Source organism: Vigna radiata, unplaced genomic scaffold, assembly GCF_000741045.1.
Source record: "Vigna radiata var. radiata cultivar VC1973A unplaced genomic scaffold, Vradiata_ver6 scaffold_83, whole genome shotgun sequence".
Taxonomy (NCBI): Eukaryota; Viridiplantae; Streptophyta; class Magnoliopsida; order Fabales; family Fabaceae; genus Vigna; species Vigna radiata.
In genome coordinates this window covers 1,239,891-1,257,918 of record NW_014543268.1, presented here as the reverse complement: position 1 = coordinate 1,257,918, position 18,028 = coordinate 1,239,891, and the positions used below count along the sequence as shown (strand labels likewise).

The following is an 18,028-nucleotide window of genomic DNA, read 5'->3' as shown; positions in this document are numbered from 1 at the left end:
TGCTCTCACAAATCATTTTCACGGTACTTGCTCTCATTTGACGGTGCTCTCACCCTCACTTCACTAACATTCTTCAAGGAAAACACCCTTTCCTTTTTTTCTTCCTTTTTCTCCACATTTTTTTCTCACTACATGGAATGATTTTTTTCATGTTCTGACATGCTTGTATCAGATTTTGTTCATTTTATTTAAACAATTTCAATATACATTATTTGAACAAGCTCTTTTTGATATCTTTGAATTTGGGAAAGTATGTTACAGATTAAATTATTAATTTTTTGTTGATGTTATTGAGTACTGGTTCTCTTTTTTTTTTACTAATATTTTTTTTATTGATTGTCGGAATTGTTATCGCATTAGGAAAATCTTTATTAGTGAATTTGGAGACAACAAGAACAAGGGTCAAAGGTTACAACAATTAATGTGATCAACTACATTTAGGTTGGTTTGACATTCAAGATGATTCAAGAGAGCAGAATATTGTGGATTTATCTATTCAAGATTCTAATATCGTAAATGGATAAGAAACAAAAAATGATGAATATAAGAAACTTATTTGTATATTTTTTGTGTTTTTTTTGGATGACATTTGGATTATATTATACATTTTATTATTATTTTAAATTGTCTTTAACATAATTTTTTGGGAGTGAAATTTGTTTAAATTTAAATTACAGAAAGTTTGTATTTTTTTATTTTAAAAAAATATAATTAAATGGGTTAGTGAGCCAACCCGTTTACCCACCAACCCGTGGTGGGTCGGGTCGGGTTCAAGTTTTTTCTGGCTCGCTAATAAATGAGCCAGGTTAGATTGGCTCACTAAGTGACCAACCCGTGGTGGGCCAGGCCAGGTCGAGCTGGGTTTCCCGTTTTGACAGCTCTAGCAGGTAACGGATATCCGTTGGTACGAATAGTATAATACTTGCACCCGACCTATTTGTAAGCCGATATTAAATATCAACTATGTGTCGCGAATTTTATTCGTAGTGCAGGTACAAATTTTTTTGCCATCTCTAAATACTGATATGTCAACAGATAAGACGGTGGAGGGTTCAATTATTCCATTTTTATTTTTAAGTAAAAATTCATCTTCTTCCATAATTTATGGATATAAACTTATCTTATACGCATATTTATGATAAAGAAAACATAGCATTATCAATGGTTATGTTTTCATCTTTTAACTTGTTGAAATTAAAAATAGTTAATTTTTAAAATTTTGATTTAATTTAATCTTTCAACTTAATAAAGATATGAAATTAACTTTTTTTTATTTAAATTTTGTTAAATTTATTTAATATTTGATGATAATATTTGATTTTTTTATATCATTTAATATAATTTTTTGTTAAAAAATTAAATTCAAACCGTAAAATGTTAAATTGATCTAAAATTTTAAAAAGAGATTAATTTCAATTTGTATTATATTTAAAGAATTAAAAACATATTTCATCATATTATTAAATATTTAACACTAATATGACATTTTTATTTTTCTAATGTCAAATATTTAACAAAATTTTAATCGTATAAATTTCATATTAGAATAACAAGAATAATTTTATAAAATATTTTATAATGATATATGAATAAATTTTTTTGACAACCAAAATATATATTAATTTTGTATTATAAAAGGAAATGACAAATAAAATATTAAAAGAAATAAAAAATGAGAAAGCGTGTATCTTAAAATTAATTTGATATATCTTTGATAGATGGAAAGTACCTCTTGTACAAATGAGAAATCTTTTTAAATATCAAAATAGTTAAATTATTGATAAATAATGAAAATTTTTTTAGTGAAAAAAGTTCTTCAAACCCTTTGGAAGAATTAGAAATTCTTGTAAACAACATGCAGTAATGTGAAAGAATTATATTTTGAATATAATTTATTAAAATGATGATAAAATTTATGGACATATTAGTGAACATTATACACTTATTAAGCAACAACCACTTAGAATAAGGGCTAAGTTGGGAGGATGAGTAGGTTAAATGGAGATTTGAATCTTAAAAGGATTTGGTGTTTGTCATATTTTACAAGAGATTTATAATTATATTTAAAAGTTTCATAGCATGGTTTCTTTTGAGGACAATGATATTTTGACAACATTTTTTAATAATTTTTTTATAACGAGACACGTGTTATTATTGGTCTATTTGAATTTATGTTTTAAATATTTATGTTTAAAAAGTATTTAAAATAGACCAATCATAAGCTACCAGGTATGCATTGTAAAAAAGTTGTTAAAAAAATATTGTTGAAAGAAGTTTTTCATTCTTTCAATTATGATTTTAAGTACGTGAAAGATAGAGAGAGATGAAAGAAAGAGATGAAAGAGAGAAGAAGTTCGAAATCCATTACCATTCTATAAAAGAACACACATAAATGGTAAACCACAATTTTGGTTGCAGAATTGTTATCCAAAAGTGTTATCCTAACAGTGAAGATCTGAAGAAGCTGTTAAGCCATCTTTCCAGCACCACCTTTGCGATGTTTAGCACAATACTCAAACAAGCTCCCATCAAAGCAACGCCTCACAGCTTCTTTTGTCAGATACCCTTGTTCATCTTTTGCAAGGACATACAACACTCCCCATTCAAATTTGCTGGCAACCCTGCAATGGTTTCAAGAGATTCACCCATTTTCAGTCCAGGTTTCTCAACATTTCTTGTTCATGCAAAAAAGTTTAATAAAGAGGAATAAAGAGGACCAGCCAAAGAAGTCAAATGCAACTCTGTTTGCTTCAGTCATGTGCCACAGTTCTCTCAGTGACAATTTATCAGGCACTTCTCGAGCATATTTACTGAACATGAATTCCAGATTTGCTGGCATGAACCTGCAATGTTGTTTTAGCCACACCACACTGTTATATAACATTCATCGAATCATTTTCTTGACTTACCTTCCCTCTGTGTCATAGCTACCACTGTCACTTCCATGCTTGGCCTTATGTATGTTTTTTATGTGAATTGGGAAAAAAGGTGAAGGTAGCCATGTCTGTGAAAAAAAACCAGAACATGTTACAAGTGGAAGTAATAACAATGGTAAGATAAATCATACAGGAAGAGTGTCTTACCGGAAGAGTAGGATAACTGAGAGCTACATGAATAACAATCGAGAATATGAACGAAAGAATTACGTTGAAACCCAGTGAACGAAATCCTACAAAATCACAAAAACAACCATCAAAGATGTGAACTTTGAGTCATCAGAGGTTGAACAATTTTAGAATCACATGCTTAGTTGCAGCTAATTGAACCAAAATCATATAAAAAAAAAACATTACCCTTGTATGTCTCCCATGGGTAAACCACACCATCATTGTTAAGGTCGAAGAAGGACACATGCTGCTGAAGTACTGACATGTCGTTGTGTTTGTAGCCCCACGTTCCATCCACATTCTCTGTGTCAGGGGCAATCAAAGCTCGTGGCAAATCTGAATTTTAGAAAAAACAAACACCATTAAAGATTCCTCCTTTAGAACCCTTAATTGGATTACATCATAAAACCAGAATGCCCATAAACAATATCATTAATTCAAACAAGAAAGCAAAATAAGAAGAGAGTGGATGACATGGTTTGCGAAGCTTGGTGTCCAAGTCCTCCGGGACCTTTCTCTGAGCAGTTACCGGAGCCTTGTCTGCCACAGTTGCCATGGATTCGTTGGCTGCTTCCACCGTTGTCATGTTTCAGGAAATGCCTTTGTTTTTCACTTTGGTATTGATCGTGATGTGAGTGAGTTTTGTTAGTGTTGGAAGTGGTGGTTGCAGAATAATAGGGAAGATGAAAGAAGTGTTGCGAAGCGAGGAGAAGAAGGGACACTCCACGCTAACAGTGACAGATTCTTCCTCATGACTCGCGATTATTGGACACGTGGCATGTTCTTCTGGACATCTTATGTTGTTACTTTTTTTTTTTTGTAGCTCTTCTGTTTCAATCATATGATTTCTTACGCAACAAAAAAGGAAACTTGACGTGGTAATGCTAACTAGAAACGTGTTTTTGAATCATGTCAGTGTCACTGTTAAACACAAAACCTTCAAAAAGAAATTATTTAATATTTCTGTCGTAGGTTGCTAGATGTAGCTATTGAAATCACTTCCTATGGTTATTAAGAAATCCTACTTTTAATTATATATTTTATTAGGTTAAGAATTAATGAATCAATTAATGAACAATAAAATAATATAACAACAGAAAACGAGGCAATATTTAGTTCAAATCAATCAACAGGAATTTTCATCCATCATGTTGACAAATTACTATTATATGATGTTTTTCTGTTTCACATCCTTTTCTCTTATGCGCATTGCTTAGTTTTTTTACCTTTGGTTAAGTGCTTCTCATTGCTTATAGCTTTTTACCTTTGGTTAGGCTAGGCGCATATCACGTGTTTGATATTTTGTCTCATAAAACCTTTCCTTTTTGTTTAGGTCCTTATGTCTTCAAGTGAGTATTCATCCTGTTATGATTAAAGTGTTTTTGTGTCAATTCATTCTCTTTTCAATAATATGAGATCAGTTCCTTTTCTCCTCTCTGGTTTGCCTTAAACCATGAGGGCCTTGCAGCTTCTCTTGTCTTTCTAATTTCAAAAACATGAGGTCTGATATGGTATCAAAGCTTTTTTATTGAAGAGCTATGTTGTTGTGCCAACTCTAATATCTTGTTCTTTCTTTTCCTTTCTTGTTATTATTTTTCTCTTTCTTGTTGTTCTTTCTTTTTCCTTCTTTTTGTTTTCTTTGCTACCATGGCAGGAATACAAGACCAACAATCTGTTCACAGTTTTCCAAACCAAGAAAGTAGATCCTACAAGAATTCAAATAGTAAAAAGATATGAACCTACTGTAATAGAACAGGACACATTGTTGATATCTGCTATAAAAAACATGGGTTCCTCTTCATCGAACCAAGAAGCCTCATGTTCATTATGTTTCTGCACAAGATCATCATTCTTCTGCCAAAGATCTGCATGAAAACGACAGCATTCGCCTGGCTTAGCCAAATCAACCAAACTGGTTCTTCCTCTTCCAACAATTCCATAACTGGTAACATTCACTCCATTTTCCACTCTAATAATTCCAATCATGTTTGAATCTGATCACATTTGTGTCTCCAAATGTGATTTCTCCTCTTATAAATTGATAAAAACCCGTTCAAATTAACCTTCCTAATAATGTTGTCTCAGCTTATATTGGAACTGTAGTCTTTAACAACAAATTCAAACTAGACAATGTTTTATATGTACCATAGTTTTCTTTTAATCTTGTTTTTGTTTCTAAGATTGTTGCTTCTCTTCACTGTGATCTTATTTTCTCTTCTTCTGGCTGTGTTATACAGGACATGAGAACCAACGAGAAGATTGGTTTAGTTAGGATGCATGCTGGCTTTTACATGTTTAATTCCAGTGATTTTCTTGACAATACTAAATATTCTGTGTGTATCTCTAAAAACATAAATATTTAGCATCCATCTAATGAAAGATTGAGTATTCTTCATGAAAAATACAACTGCATTGCTTCTGATAAAAATTATCAGTGATGCTTGCCATAAGGCAAAACAAAGAAAACTCCACTTCCCAACCAATCTTTCCTAAGCTTCACATAACTTTGATCTCATTCATATGGACATTTGGGGGCCTTGTAATATTTCCATCAATGGTTTTCGATATTTCCATCTCTCTGATTCTTTTAAACACACCATCATGTCCATCACCGCTGCTATTGAGCCATAAAACTATGCTCAAGCTTCCAAAGATCCTCAATGGGTGCAAGCTATGAATGATGAACTAAATGCTCTGCAAGACAACAATACCTGGATCATCATTGATTTACCTCCTGGAAAAACCGCCATTGGATATTGCTGGCTCTATAAAATCAAATACAACTCTGATGGATCCATTGAACATTTTAAAGCTAGATTAGTCGCCAAGTGTTGGAAGTCTCACATTGACTAGAGATAAGGTCAAATTATAATATATAAGTGAGGTGCAAACCTCACCTTACAAGCCGGTTTTGTGAGGTTGAGTTAGGCCTAAAACTCACTTTCTAACATAGTATCAGAGCCATAGTTAAAGCGTATCCTAGTAAGTTCTAAGTGGGCATTTTTCTTTCTATTCCACCCGTTGTCGGGTCAGTATTGGACCACCCAATTTCTACTATCACGCACGAGATGTCTATACCTCGGCGTGAAGGGGGTGTGTTGGAAGTCTCACATCGATTAGAGATAAGGTCAAATTATAATATATAAGTGAGGTGCAAACCTCACCTTACAAGCCGGTTTTGTGAGGTTGAGTTAGGCCTAAAACTCACTTTCTAACACTAAGACCACACACACCTAAGGGTCTTGATTTCTCGAAACTTTTAAACCAGTTGCTAAATTAAACTACCCTAAGACTTCTTCTTGCCATCACCACCTCCAAGAACTGGGTTATCAAACAGTTAGATGTAAACAACGCTTTTCTTCATGGCAATCTCTCCACGAAGAAATCTACATGAAACTCCCTCCAGGCTACCCTGCTCAGAAATCCAACAAAGTCTGCAAACTCCAACTTTCTCGATATAACTTCTAACAAGTTGGCCGTCAATGGTGTTGGGATCCAATAGAAATTAGAAAGTAAAATACTATATAAAGATGAAAGACCCATTAACCCATTGCGTTAAGGTTTTGAATAAAGAATGGTGTCAATCTTCTGTATAGTTGAGCTCAGATGTTATCCGTGTTTGTGTAATTCGTAGGTAACTTCCTCCAGCTGATCACTCCTTCTAAGCAACCTACCGAGTTCTTTGATATCTCAAAAAGGCTACTGGCAATGGTATCTTCTTCGACAACAAGATCCCTCTTCAATTACAAGCTTATAGTGCAACTTGTCCAAAGTAAATCCACCACTAGCTTTTCCATATATCTTGGCAACTTCCTCATTTCATGGAAATGTAAAAAACAACATATTGTCTCTCCTAGCTCAGCTGAATATCGCGCTCTTGCTTCTACCACTTTTGAACTTCAATAATGAGATATCAGTTCGTTTTCTTCTCTCTGTTTTGCCTTACACCATTAGCACTTTGTACAACCTCTCTCCCGTCTTTCTCATCTCAAGAACATGATGCACGTACATGAGTTCTGATATACCTCATCGAAATAAAGGATGCACAAGAAGGGATGAAATTAAAATCATAAAACGTTTTTTTTCATAAACTAATTTTTTATTCTAATAAAGAGTAAATTAAGCATTTTTAACATGGTTTTTGTTTTGTTCATTTATTTTATGATAACTATTTCAATATATGACATCTTTCATGTAATTGAATTTCAAAATTCAATATATATATTACAATACTATTGAAAATTTAATTCATGTGTCTTCCTATTTTTAAAATTATCAAAAATAATATGTCATTTAAAAACGGTTATTATTATCTTTTAAATACAAAACTATTGCATTAAAATTAATCGGTTTAATTTAAGACTTATTTATGATTTATTTATATTAGGTTAAATAAGATGTTGTTCTTTAAATTTTTATGTGAATTTGAAATTCTTTTTTTTCTCAACTTTTATATAGTTTAATTTTTGTCAAAACAATAGTATTTTAAATTGTATATATTTAATATGTTTTACTCAATGTCAACTTATAATATTTTAAAAAATAATAATATCATTATATTAAAAAATTTTATAAATTTTTTAAAGTTCACGATTAAAATGTATTAAAATTTAAATTATGAATGTATTCGGATTTCATTTTCAAGTTTAAGGAATATAAAAATATTTAATTCTTATATTAATTTGTTTTCTATACCGCAAATTACATTTTTAAGTTTATTTTATTAATGTAAAAGGTAACGCTTTTGGTTATTATACGTGTATAGACCAGTGGTCAATAACACATTCTTTAAATCTTCGTTCACAATAAAAAAAAAAATGCATTCAAATAATATTTCTTATATATATATATATATATATATATATATATATATATATATAATGCAATATATAGTTTTTGATGAATTATTTTAAAAAAATACATATTCCATTTAATGAATATATCTTTTGTAATTTGCACTAGCTTTTTTATCTGGAAAATAATATTTTAACACTAATTTTTTGATACTATCTTCACATTGTAGACGTGTTAAAACATAGTTGGACGATTTCAAATGAAAAAAAAAAAAAGATTTTAATATGTCTTTGTTTCAGTTTTTTTAATTTGTCCAACCACATTTTGACACATGTGCAGTGTCAAAATGATATAAAAAATTGGTGTTAATTTTCTTTTTTATTTACATAGATGGACAATTCCATAATTATTATACCATATTTATATTCCTTTTCCATTCTATCCCTTTCTCTCCATGTGTGAAGTAACAGTACACATTCAGTGCACTTGGACTGCAGAGAATAAAGGAAATTGCATGCAATGTTTGGAAAAACAATCACCCTTTGGTGGCAGCAATGCTTGTTTATTTTCTTTTCCTGTCAAAGTTTGAAACTTGAGAATATTTGTTAGTATTAGCTGCAGAGTGATTACAGCATCTCTGGCATTGAATTTTCAGAAAATAAACAGAGCAGAGAAAGTTGTTGGAGGAAGAAAGTGGCACCATGAAGTTGCCAAAAGGAAGTAGAAAGTGACATCATCATGGATTGACCATTTTGGACACTCTCACTTCACACACACCCAATAACATCAGCAGTATTCATCAGCAGCCAACACCAACACCACCAACAACTTTACTTTACCCTTTTTTTAATATTTTTCATTTTCCATCTCATTATTTTCTTGGCTTATCAAAGTCAACAACTTGCAAATGGCAACTCACGACAAAACAAACCCAAATGGACTGAAATCTGACGGCCCAGAACCACCCTGTCCCCACACGTGCGAGCCGCAGGATGTTTTTTTTTTGGGTTCACCTGCTCTTACCATAATCATGAGAAGTAGAATCAAAAGCAAGAGCCTTGGACGGACAGAGTTTGGATTCTAAGATTGTTTGTTTGAGTTAAACACGACAAACTCATATACGTGTGCATTACATTTCTTCCCTCTTCCTCCTCCTCTTCTTCTCTATCTCCCTCTCTCTCTCTCTCTCTCTTACCTTCCGTTTTTTAGTTGGATTCCTCGGCTTTTTAGATTCCGTTTCAGGTTTTTCCCAATTCCAAAGACTCATCATCGTCATCCCTTTATAGGTAAGATTTTCTACTGCTGCGTTTTTTATTCCATGTGCGCACTTTCAGTTCTTCACCCTTTAACCACTCCTTGGCTTGGTTATGTTTTTTCACAACAGATTTTCTTTATCTCTTGAAATTCTGTGTGCCCTGTTAAATTTTTGTAATTTCAGTTTTTTTTTAATGAAATTCTGTGAATCTGGGGGTGTGATTTTGATCTGTCACGGGCTGAATTGGGTGGTCTCAATGAATGGTTATGGGCTGCAAAAGAGGCATCTTGCGTGGTGGGTTCGTTTTCTTCAATTTGTGGCTGCAGAGAGGGTGGTGTGGCAGTTCTGGTGGTTCTGTTCACGGACTACGACACTTGTCAATGCTTTTTAACTAACTGCGAATTTCAACTTGATGACCCCTTTAACATCTCTTTTTCTTCAAACCTCCCTTCTTCTGCCAAAGCTGATGCTTGAAACTGAACTTGTTTTTTTATGTCTCAGTGTTAAATTTCACCAGCTTCAAGGCTAAACCAATGTACATACTGTGTTAATTTGCTGCAGATTCACTTGGGACTCGAAAGCTATGTCTTCATCTTCTCGTGTTCTTCCCACTCCCCTAGAAAACAAGTATATGAAACCCCCAGACTCTTGTCATCTTTCACCTGCCAGTGATCTGGCTGCAAATTCTGTCTCGTCAAATTCAATAACAAGTGCTGGGAAGATCATCTCATCACCCTCTGAATATCCTGATGGCACCCCTTTTTCCTTTGCTTCACAGAATGATAGGCAAAATGAAGATCTCCCCTTTGTTTCTCAGACATTGGGTGACAATGTGTCTTCCGAAATACACTCAACAACATTCATTTCTCACCCTCATGAAAGCACAGATATTACCTGGGGACCAGATCCATTTCAGGATATTCTTGGCTTTCCCGAAAATATTTCTGCCCAGCATGATCAGGTGGTAGACAATGCCTGTTACATAAACGATGAGAATGTCAAAAGAACCGATTTTGGCGAGTGGGTTGATCAGTTAATGTCAATTGATGATTCTCTTCACCCAAACTGGAGTCAGCTTCTTGGTGATGACAATGCAGCAGAACCAAAACCAAAGGTATGTTTCTCAAGCTGATTAATACTTGTCACATCTGGGAAGTTAAGTTACTAGAAGGAGTAGGTGGCATCTCATTTTTGGTTGCCTCTACATAGTCTATGGTGATGATTTTTGTACGTGAATGAACTAGTCACCGATGCATATGAAAATTAAGTCAATCTTGATCTTTTTATCTTGTTATAACTAGTGACTAAATGATCTCCATAAACATCCTTATTCCATCACCTTGTACATTTGAATTTGTGTATACAGTTCTTTCCTTCTTCTGTTGTATGATGTATATGGGATTCTTAACAGTTTGAACACTATTTTCATCATGCACAATAACCTCTTCGTTCTATTTGTGTATTTATTTTTTGTAAAAGTTGCTGAAACACATCCTACTCCGTTAATGCGTTCATTTCAGGTTCCTCAGTTGCTGGAGATACCATCTGGAGAAGTTAATGGCAATTCAGCAGCAACCACACCACAGACTAAGACTAGAATGCGTTGGACTCCAGAACTTCACGAGGCCTTTGTGGAAGCAGTCAATCAGCTTGGTGGTAGTGAGAGTATGTTCATGTCCGTTATCTCATTCTTTCTAGCCTTCTCTCTGGAATGTTTATTGTTGTCTCATGATGTTATCAACTACTTAACATGCAGAGGCTACTCCAAAGGGTGTGTTGAATCTGATGAAAGTTGATGGCCTTACCATCTATCATGTAAAAAGCCACTTGCAGGTACATCTTTGGTTTATCATCCTCTTAAATAGCTTTTAGGTGTGTCAATTTATTTAATCTCATGTTTTCCAAATCCTTTTAATTTCAGAAGTATAGAACTGCCAGATACAAACCAGAGCCATCAGAAGGTATGTTAAAGTGTGATTAGGAATCGTATTGTGCCTCTTCTTCATAGAGAGACACAATAGGAAGGAAAGAACGTTTTCAAAAAATAGGAATTTCTCTTGATTGTTGAAGAAGGATAAAAATTCAATTTTTTCTCTTCATTGTAAAGTTCAAATTATTTTCTCCTTTTCTCTCATCAAAACAAAGAGAAAGTTAAGTCTTTAGGTCAAATTGCATTCATTACAAGCACACAAATTCTTTTTTCTTGTTTGTCTGTGAATGAGCTGCTTTTCTACGTGTCAACAGAATAAATGGAAAAAGATATGCAATTGTATATTTATTTGTAACGGTTATTCTCTTAATTATGATAATTAAGTGTAATAAATGTATATATTGCAGTTTAACGTATTTAGTAGGCTGAAAATCAGTTTGACAGATTGTAATAATTTGTATTTATATGAAAATTCTTCAGTAAGAAGACAGTTTTTTGCTCAATCTTCTCTGAGTTTGACACTATGCATGCAGGAACATCAGAGAAAAAGACGACTCCAATAGAAGAAATGAAATCTCTAGACTTAAAAACGTGAGTTCTCTCTCTCCATCTCTGTGCAGGCTCATGCATGCTAGTTATTAGAGAATGTAACGTTTTCTCAGTTTAACTCTTCTCTAATATTATAATTTGAGATATAATTTAAGATTAGTACCAATTAATCGACTCTTGCTATGATACCATTCTGATGTCATATATGAACAGTTGCTCCTTGAGATTCCTTTCTCAGAGTGAACATAGCAATGCTGAGAAACATAGTTTGGTAATTCTTTTGCAGGAGTAAAGGGATCACTGAAGCATTACGATTGCAGATGGATCTCCAGAAGCGACTTCACGAGCAACTTGAGGTTGTTAACTTATCAGTTGTGTTTGGTTGCTCTTACTTTCTGAGACTGTAACTGTTGTGTTGTGTATGCAGATTCAGAGAAAGTTACAAATTCAAATCGAAGACCAAGGGAAACGTCTTCAGATGATGTTTGAGAAACAACGAGAGATGGGTGACAAGAAGGTTAATGGCTCCTCCGGAGAGGTGGCAGCAGCTGCTGCAACCACCACCACCGCTATCACCGCCACCCCATCAAACACTGTGCTTCCTTCTTCTCCTCCAGTAGAAACCTCAAATGAGGGAAACACTGTGCTTCCTTCTTCTCCTCCAGTAGAAACCTCAAATGAGGGACGCGAGAAAATGATGCATGGAGAGAAGAATGGAAGCACAAAGCAAAAAACAAGTGAAGGTGAAGATGAAGATGAAATTGCACCAGCTACAAAACGGGTGAAAAGTTCATAACAGTTGGATTGTGTAATGGTTGTAGGATGATATTTGGGATGTAATTCATTGCCTAGAATTGTTAAATATTCTTGGACTTGTTTGGAATCCATGGAAGTTGTAGAAATATTTTTGGAAGTTTCAACGTGCTTATCGTCTTCTTTTTCCTTCTAAAATATGCCTTAAATAGTACTAATTACAATTGAACTCTTCTCATTGTTGTCTTTTTTAAAATTGGTAAAATTGATTGATTTTTTTTTATTAATAATAGGATCCAATTGAATAAAATAAATAAACAGTAGAATTAAAATGATATTTAAGTGAATTTTTTTTATTAATTTAATTTACAAAACACAGTATACAAAAACTTACTTAACTGATAGAACATATATTAATTTCAAATTATTAATCCAATTTATTTTATTCAATATCATATCATGTAAGTCAATTATTTATCAAGTAGGTTTATTTTTACTTTCCTAGAGATTATTTTTGGTAAAAAGGGAAGATTTTAGTTTTAATATGAATTAAATATTTTTTTATTTTTTAGGTTCGGAAATGAAATTAAAATTTATTTATGTTTTTTTATTTTGATTTTTAAAATTTAAAAATAAACTAATATAATTCTTTTATTTTTTTTAATTTTTTATGCTGACATTTAAACTAAAAACTATCTATTATAATATTTGAGTTAAAATAATTTAATATAATTAAATTTAAAAAATTTCGTTTATTTAATTTTTAACTTCAAGACCAAATTGTATTAAAATTCTAATTTTGTATTAAAGTGTAAAACTAAGAATATATTCGTCCCAGTTATTATCATTAATCGATTAAAAAATGATTAATTGTATTTTCAAATTTTTGTAATAAAAAATAGGTATAATTATATTTTTACAATTAACAAAGAGTGAAAAAAAAAAAAAAAAAAAAACAGAGCAGGAAGAAGAGATAAATGGAAACGAGGTGAGCATGGCGGTGGTTGGTGTGGCGGGATTGAAAGAGAGAAATGTTGTTCCAGGTGGGTGGGCAAGGCAGCCGCCCCACCTTCTTCGAGATGGCGGCGGCTCAGCAGCTTCCGGCGAGTCTCCGCGCCGCTCTCACTTACTCCATCGGCGTCTTGGCCTTACGCAGACCCTTCCTTCACAAGCTCCTAGACTTCGAAGACGAATCCTTCGCCTTACTCATGCTCGTACTCGAATCTCACACCTTACGAACCACAGGTACACCCAAAACCACACTCTCCATCACACATAACACCAATTATTTCTGCTCATTCCTCTTATTTCCTCATTCTAGATGCTTCTTTTTCGGAATCTCTGTACGGTCTTCGAAGAAGACCGGCCAATATTACCGCCAAAATTGACGATACTGTTGCTGCCACCGCCGCTGGAGGCAGCTTGCGGAGACGCCAGAAAATTCTTTCCGTTGTTTTTTTGGTACTGTAGTTGATATTTTTTATTTTTATTTTGTCGTGTAACCCTAATTGTTACTTCTTAATTTCCCACATTATGATTGATCAAACAGGTTGTGTTGCCGTATATGAAATCTAAGTTGCATTCAATCTACAACAGAGAGAGGGAAGCGAGGCTTCAGGCCACTCTATGGGGAGATGAAAATGGGGGATATGATGATGCCCGAGGAGATTATTCTCCGGTGTCAACGACAACCTCTGACACCGGTGCCTCCGTTACAATGCGTATCACTAAGAGAGTTGAGAAAATTGTAGGGTTTTGCTACCCGTGGTTGCACGCTAGTACTGAGGGTATGTTAAATGCAAGATGTTGAGAGTTAGCATTTGTATCCTGATTTTTTTTTCCCAACGGATAAACCCAAATCGACTTGATTTTAAGAACTCGGTTAAAATTTTTTATTCAAGGATATGCTTTCGTTCTATCTGTAACGACAAAGTATTCTCTGGAATTTGAATATTTTTCAATGTGTAATGTAGGATATTTGCTATGCAGGTTTGCAATTTGCTTACCAGATGTTATACTTGCTGGATGCTACTGGATACTACTCGCTAGCACTGCACGCACTTGGGATTCATGTCTGTCGAGCTACTGGGCAAGAGCTGGTAGACAGTTATGAATTAGGATATCATTACGTTTAGACAAATTATTGTGTTATTTGAAAAAGAAAATATGATCAACCATGCATTTTTCGTCGGTGACAAATATTTAGTATTTTATAACTGACTGTTTTCTAGTGAAGTACAATTGTAGTCCCTGAAAACTGTGAAGAGATGTCATGATAATTCCTGAAACTGGGAAATGCAAAACAAATCCTTGAAATTGAAAATACTGTCACTTTAGTCCCTCACATGTACAACTTAATATCATGATTATCCTTAAGTTCTATAGCTTTGTAATAGCATTTTAGTCCGTAGTGGAACTATAGCTAATTTCACAAAGGGGCTAAAAGGAATGAAAAATTACAGTTTCAGGGATACTAGAAACTAAGTTAATATGAGGAACCGAAATTAGAAGACTGATTTGACTATTTACTCAATTTTTTTTCGGTTGTTTTTTCTTTTGCACGGGGATACTATCAAAATTCCCAAGGTTGCCATATATTAGCAGGCTCCTTGTTTCTAAAATGTAATTGAGTCAAATAATAACTTTTTCAGCATTCCTGAGTTGTCAACAAATAAAATTATTTTTTATCTTATGGTGTTTGTTAAGTGCTGTTGTGTTATAGGTTTCATATTTGTTTGTTTGTTTGTGGGTGCATGTTAAAATGGCTAATGAGTAGAATTATGGGAAGAAAAAAATTTATTGGCATAAATTGGTTAGTGCATGATCCTTCCAAGAATATCAAATCTTTTTTAAATTGATGAGTTTCTGCACCATCTATCATGTACCTATGTTCTACTGTATGGTAATTGTGCTTGAAACACATACTATTCTTTTATTTGCATTCTTCAGTATATGGAACTCAAATAAATTATTCAATGTAAGAATTTGTGAGTTGCTTAACAGCTTAAGAATTCTCCAATTTCTTGGTTAAGACCAAAAAATAAATTTGTCATTTATGTTTATATGATTGATTTTTTTATTCTCTCTCGTGTCAAGATAGATGGATATGTCTTCTAGAATTTCAAAGATGCGTAACCGTGAACGTGAGAGACTTCGTGGCCCCCAATGGTTGAAGGTATATGATTTTATTATCAGTATGATAACCTTATCTTTTCATGAATTAAGAAGAGACTCAAGAAGCTAGTTATACTCTTATACTTTATTGACGTTGTCCATGGCTTTCTCTCTTTCCATATTAGACTGACATAATATTTTCGATTTTTCTCTTTTTGTTTTGGGCTAATTGAAGTAAGCAATCCAACTTCAATGAGAGTAATGGGAACTGAAAGGATATTTTGTCAAACAAAAATTAGACAGGAAGCAAAAGAAAATTTAGCTAAAAAAGTGGCGATAGTAGGATATGCTCGGCCAGAATTAGAATTTAAAAAATATATCACCAAAGAAACAAGTGCAAAGAACCCATGAATTGAATAATGGCAAAAAATTGTAGAAAAAAAAAATAGAGACAATTTATCTGAAATGGTTATACAATACTTATTATTGTTTACACAAGCCCATAAAAACCATTTATTTTCCAGAAATATACTCATAAAACCTTATACATCTGTAGATTTAGACAAAAAATTGAAAATTTGGGTAGATAGAGCCGCCAACGAAAATAATGTTGGACTGTAGTGATTATGTTATATAAAGAGAACACCCCTCATGGTCTCAGTCTATAAAAATATATTTTATAAATTTTTAGATATTTTTTTTCTGAGATAGCATCTAACAATTACAGCCAGTCCCTCTTACACCAAAAGGTGCTTTTTGCTTACCATTTATTGGTTACATTTAAAGCTGTAAAACTATTTTACAATGAGTAATTTTAAGTCAGTTCTATTTTTACGTTCAACAATAAGAAGCATGGATTATAATACGGTTTTAATTTTGTTTATATCTTGTTTGACATTATTAAACACATAATATGAATGATGTTCGTACAAATAAAATCTGTATAATGTTGTCAAGAAAGTCATTGTGATCAACGAATTGAGAAGTAGAACTTATATAACTGGTGCGCTGTACCTGTACCTTTCAAGTATTGGGCCTGCATTGTGAGAAACTTGCTGTGTGCTGAAACCTTTTATGTTAGGTTGTGCAGGATAAAGTGACTAAACGCTCCTTATGTATGTAACGCATTACAATGCTGACGATGAATAAATGTTCTGTCTATGCTCCATTTTAATCACATGATGTATTCGTATCTCAGACTTTGCAAGGAGCATTGCTCAGCTGTACGTACACTGTTCTTGATTATGCACAAACCGGTTTGATTGCAGCAGTGTTTTTCTTTAAGGTGAGATGGCTATCCACGTATGTATGCGTATCTGTCTATATGTATATGCATGTAGTTATGTATATATGTGTATGCGTATATTTATGTATGTATATATTTCTTTTTTCATTGAGTACTAACAATATGGTGAAATACGTATAAACAATATCGTAGCCTGGTGGATTATTTTATTGACCTAGTTTCCAATTCTAGATTTGATCTGTGTCCGCCGGTTTGGTATAATTAAATATTGCTACAAACGATGGTGATCACTATTGGCTCAAGCCTCTTGTTACATTGCTGGCTTGGTTCAGTTTAAATAGGTTTAGCTTTGTATGTGTAATTATTAATGCATCACTTATGTGAACTTATGTAGATGATGGAATGGTGGTACCAATCTGCTGAGGAGAGAATGTCAGCTCCAACAGTATATCCTCCTCCCCCTCCTCCTCCTCCACCAAAGGTGAAGAAATCAATTTTAAGTGTTAATTAGTTGTCTATGTTACCTTAGCCTGAATTACAAATTATTCTAGACAAACAGATTGTAAAGGTTTATTTTTCAACTTTCATTGTAAAGGTTTATTTTTCACAATTCACTAGTTAGACTTGCACCCTCTATGATGTAGTGTCACACTGTCAATAAGTAGAATTTAAAAGTAAAAAAAAAAAATGTGCTGGTTCGTTGCCTACTAAAGATTTGAGTCTAATATATGTGTCCTAAAAACAGGTACAGAAAGATGGGATACCACTACCACCAGACAGGACAATTTGTCCCTTGTGCTCACAGAAGCGTGTAAATCCATCTGTAGTTACAGTTTCTGGGTTTGCCTTCTGCTATGCTTGCATATTTAAGTATATTACTCAGGTGACTGTTCTATCTGATTTCATGGTTAAATTTAAACTATCGGCATCCAAATCACTTTTCCTATTTTGTATCTAATGCTAGTTTTTGGTTTTCCACGTTACAGTATAAGCGCTGTCCAATTACTTTAATGCCTGCAACAGTTGACCAGATTAGGAGACTCTTTCATGATGTCTAGGCCTCAGTTGAGCTGGGTTCTTAGCTATTTTTTTTTTGTGAATCTTTTCTTTTGTTGAATACATGGGGCAACTATTCATGTACTAATGTATGTATATATCCCAATAATTTTTTGGCATTGTTTTCTTCATCTTTCTCTATGTACTAAGTTTGTATATATACATCATCATCTCCAAGCAGCTGCTGCCTATGATTGAGACAATGTTTTTTATCTTTCTAGACC

The 18,028-nt window shown here is 33.3% G+C and overlaps 3 protein-coding genes across 3 annotated transcripts; 2 read left to right on the top strand and 1 right to left on the bottom strand.

The window, feature by feature from the left end:
* Window positions 1-2,337: 2,337 nt before the first annotated feature.
* On the bottom strand, window positions 2,338-3,818 carry LOC106754073 (peroxygenase 2). The gene is made up of 6 exons (XM_014636017.2): window positions 3,582-3,818; window positions 3,294-3,443; window positions 3,084-3,169; window positions 2,910-3,004; window positions 2,718-2,843; window positions 2,338-2,621 (listed from the first exon to the last, which is right to left on the bottom strand). Exons 1-6 carry the CDS (start codon window positions 3,691-3,693, stop codon window positions 2,468-2,470), a joined length of 723 nt encoding a protein of 240 aa, XP_014491503.1. The 5' UTR covers window positions 3,694-3,818; the 3' UTR covers window positions 2,338-2,467.
* A 4,910-nt stretch (window positions 3,819-8,728) lies between these two features.
* LOC106754007 (protein PHR1-LIKE 1) lies at window positions 8,729-12,586 on the top strand. Its single transcript, XM_014635941.2, has 8 exons — window positions 8,729-9,187; window positions 9,718-10,270; window positions 10,677-10,821; window positions 10,913-10,989; window positions 11,078-11,117; window positions 11,620-11,677; window positions 11,922-11,991; window positions 12,063-12,586. Exons 2-8 carry the CDS (start codon window positions 9,740-9,742, stop codon window positions 12,429-12,431), a joined length of 1,290 nt encoding a protein of 429 aa, XP_014491427.1. The 5' UTR covers window positions 8,729-9,187; window positions 9,718-9,739; the 3' UTR covers window positions 12,432-12,586.
* Window positions 12,587-13,366: 780 nt separating this feature from the next.
* Window positions 13,367-18,024, top strand: LOC106754163 (peroxisome biogenesis protein 12). The gene is made up of 9 exons (XM_014636150.2): window positions 13,367-13,633; window positions 13,710-13,849; window positions 13,938-14,175; window positions 14,378-14,487; window positions 15,489-15,563; window positions 16,701-16,787; window positions 17,143-17,229; window positions 17,494-17,631; window positions 17,735-18,024. Exons 1-9 carry the CDS (start codon window positions 13,420-13,422, stop codon window positions 17,804-17,806), a joined length of 1,161 nt encoding a protein of 386 aa, XP_014491636.1. The 5' UTR covers window positions 13,367-13,419; the 3' UTR covers window positions 17,807-18,024.
* Window positions 18,025-18,028: the final 4 nt, after the last annotated feature.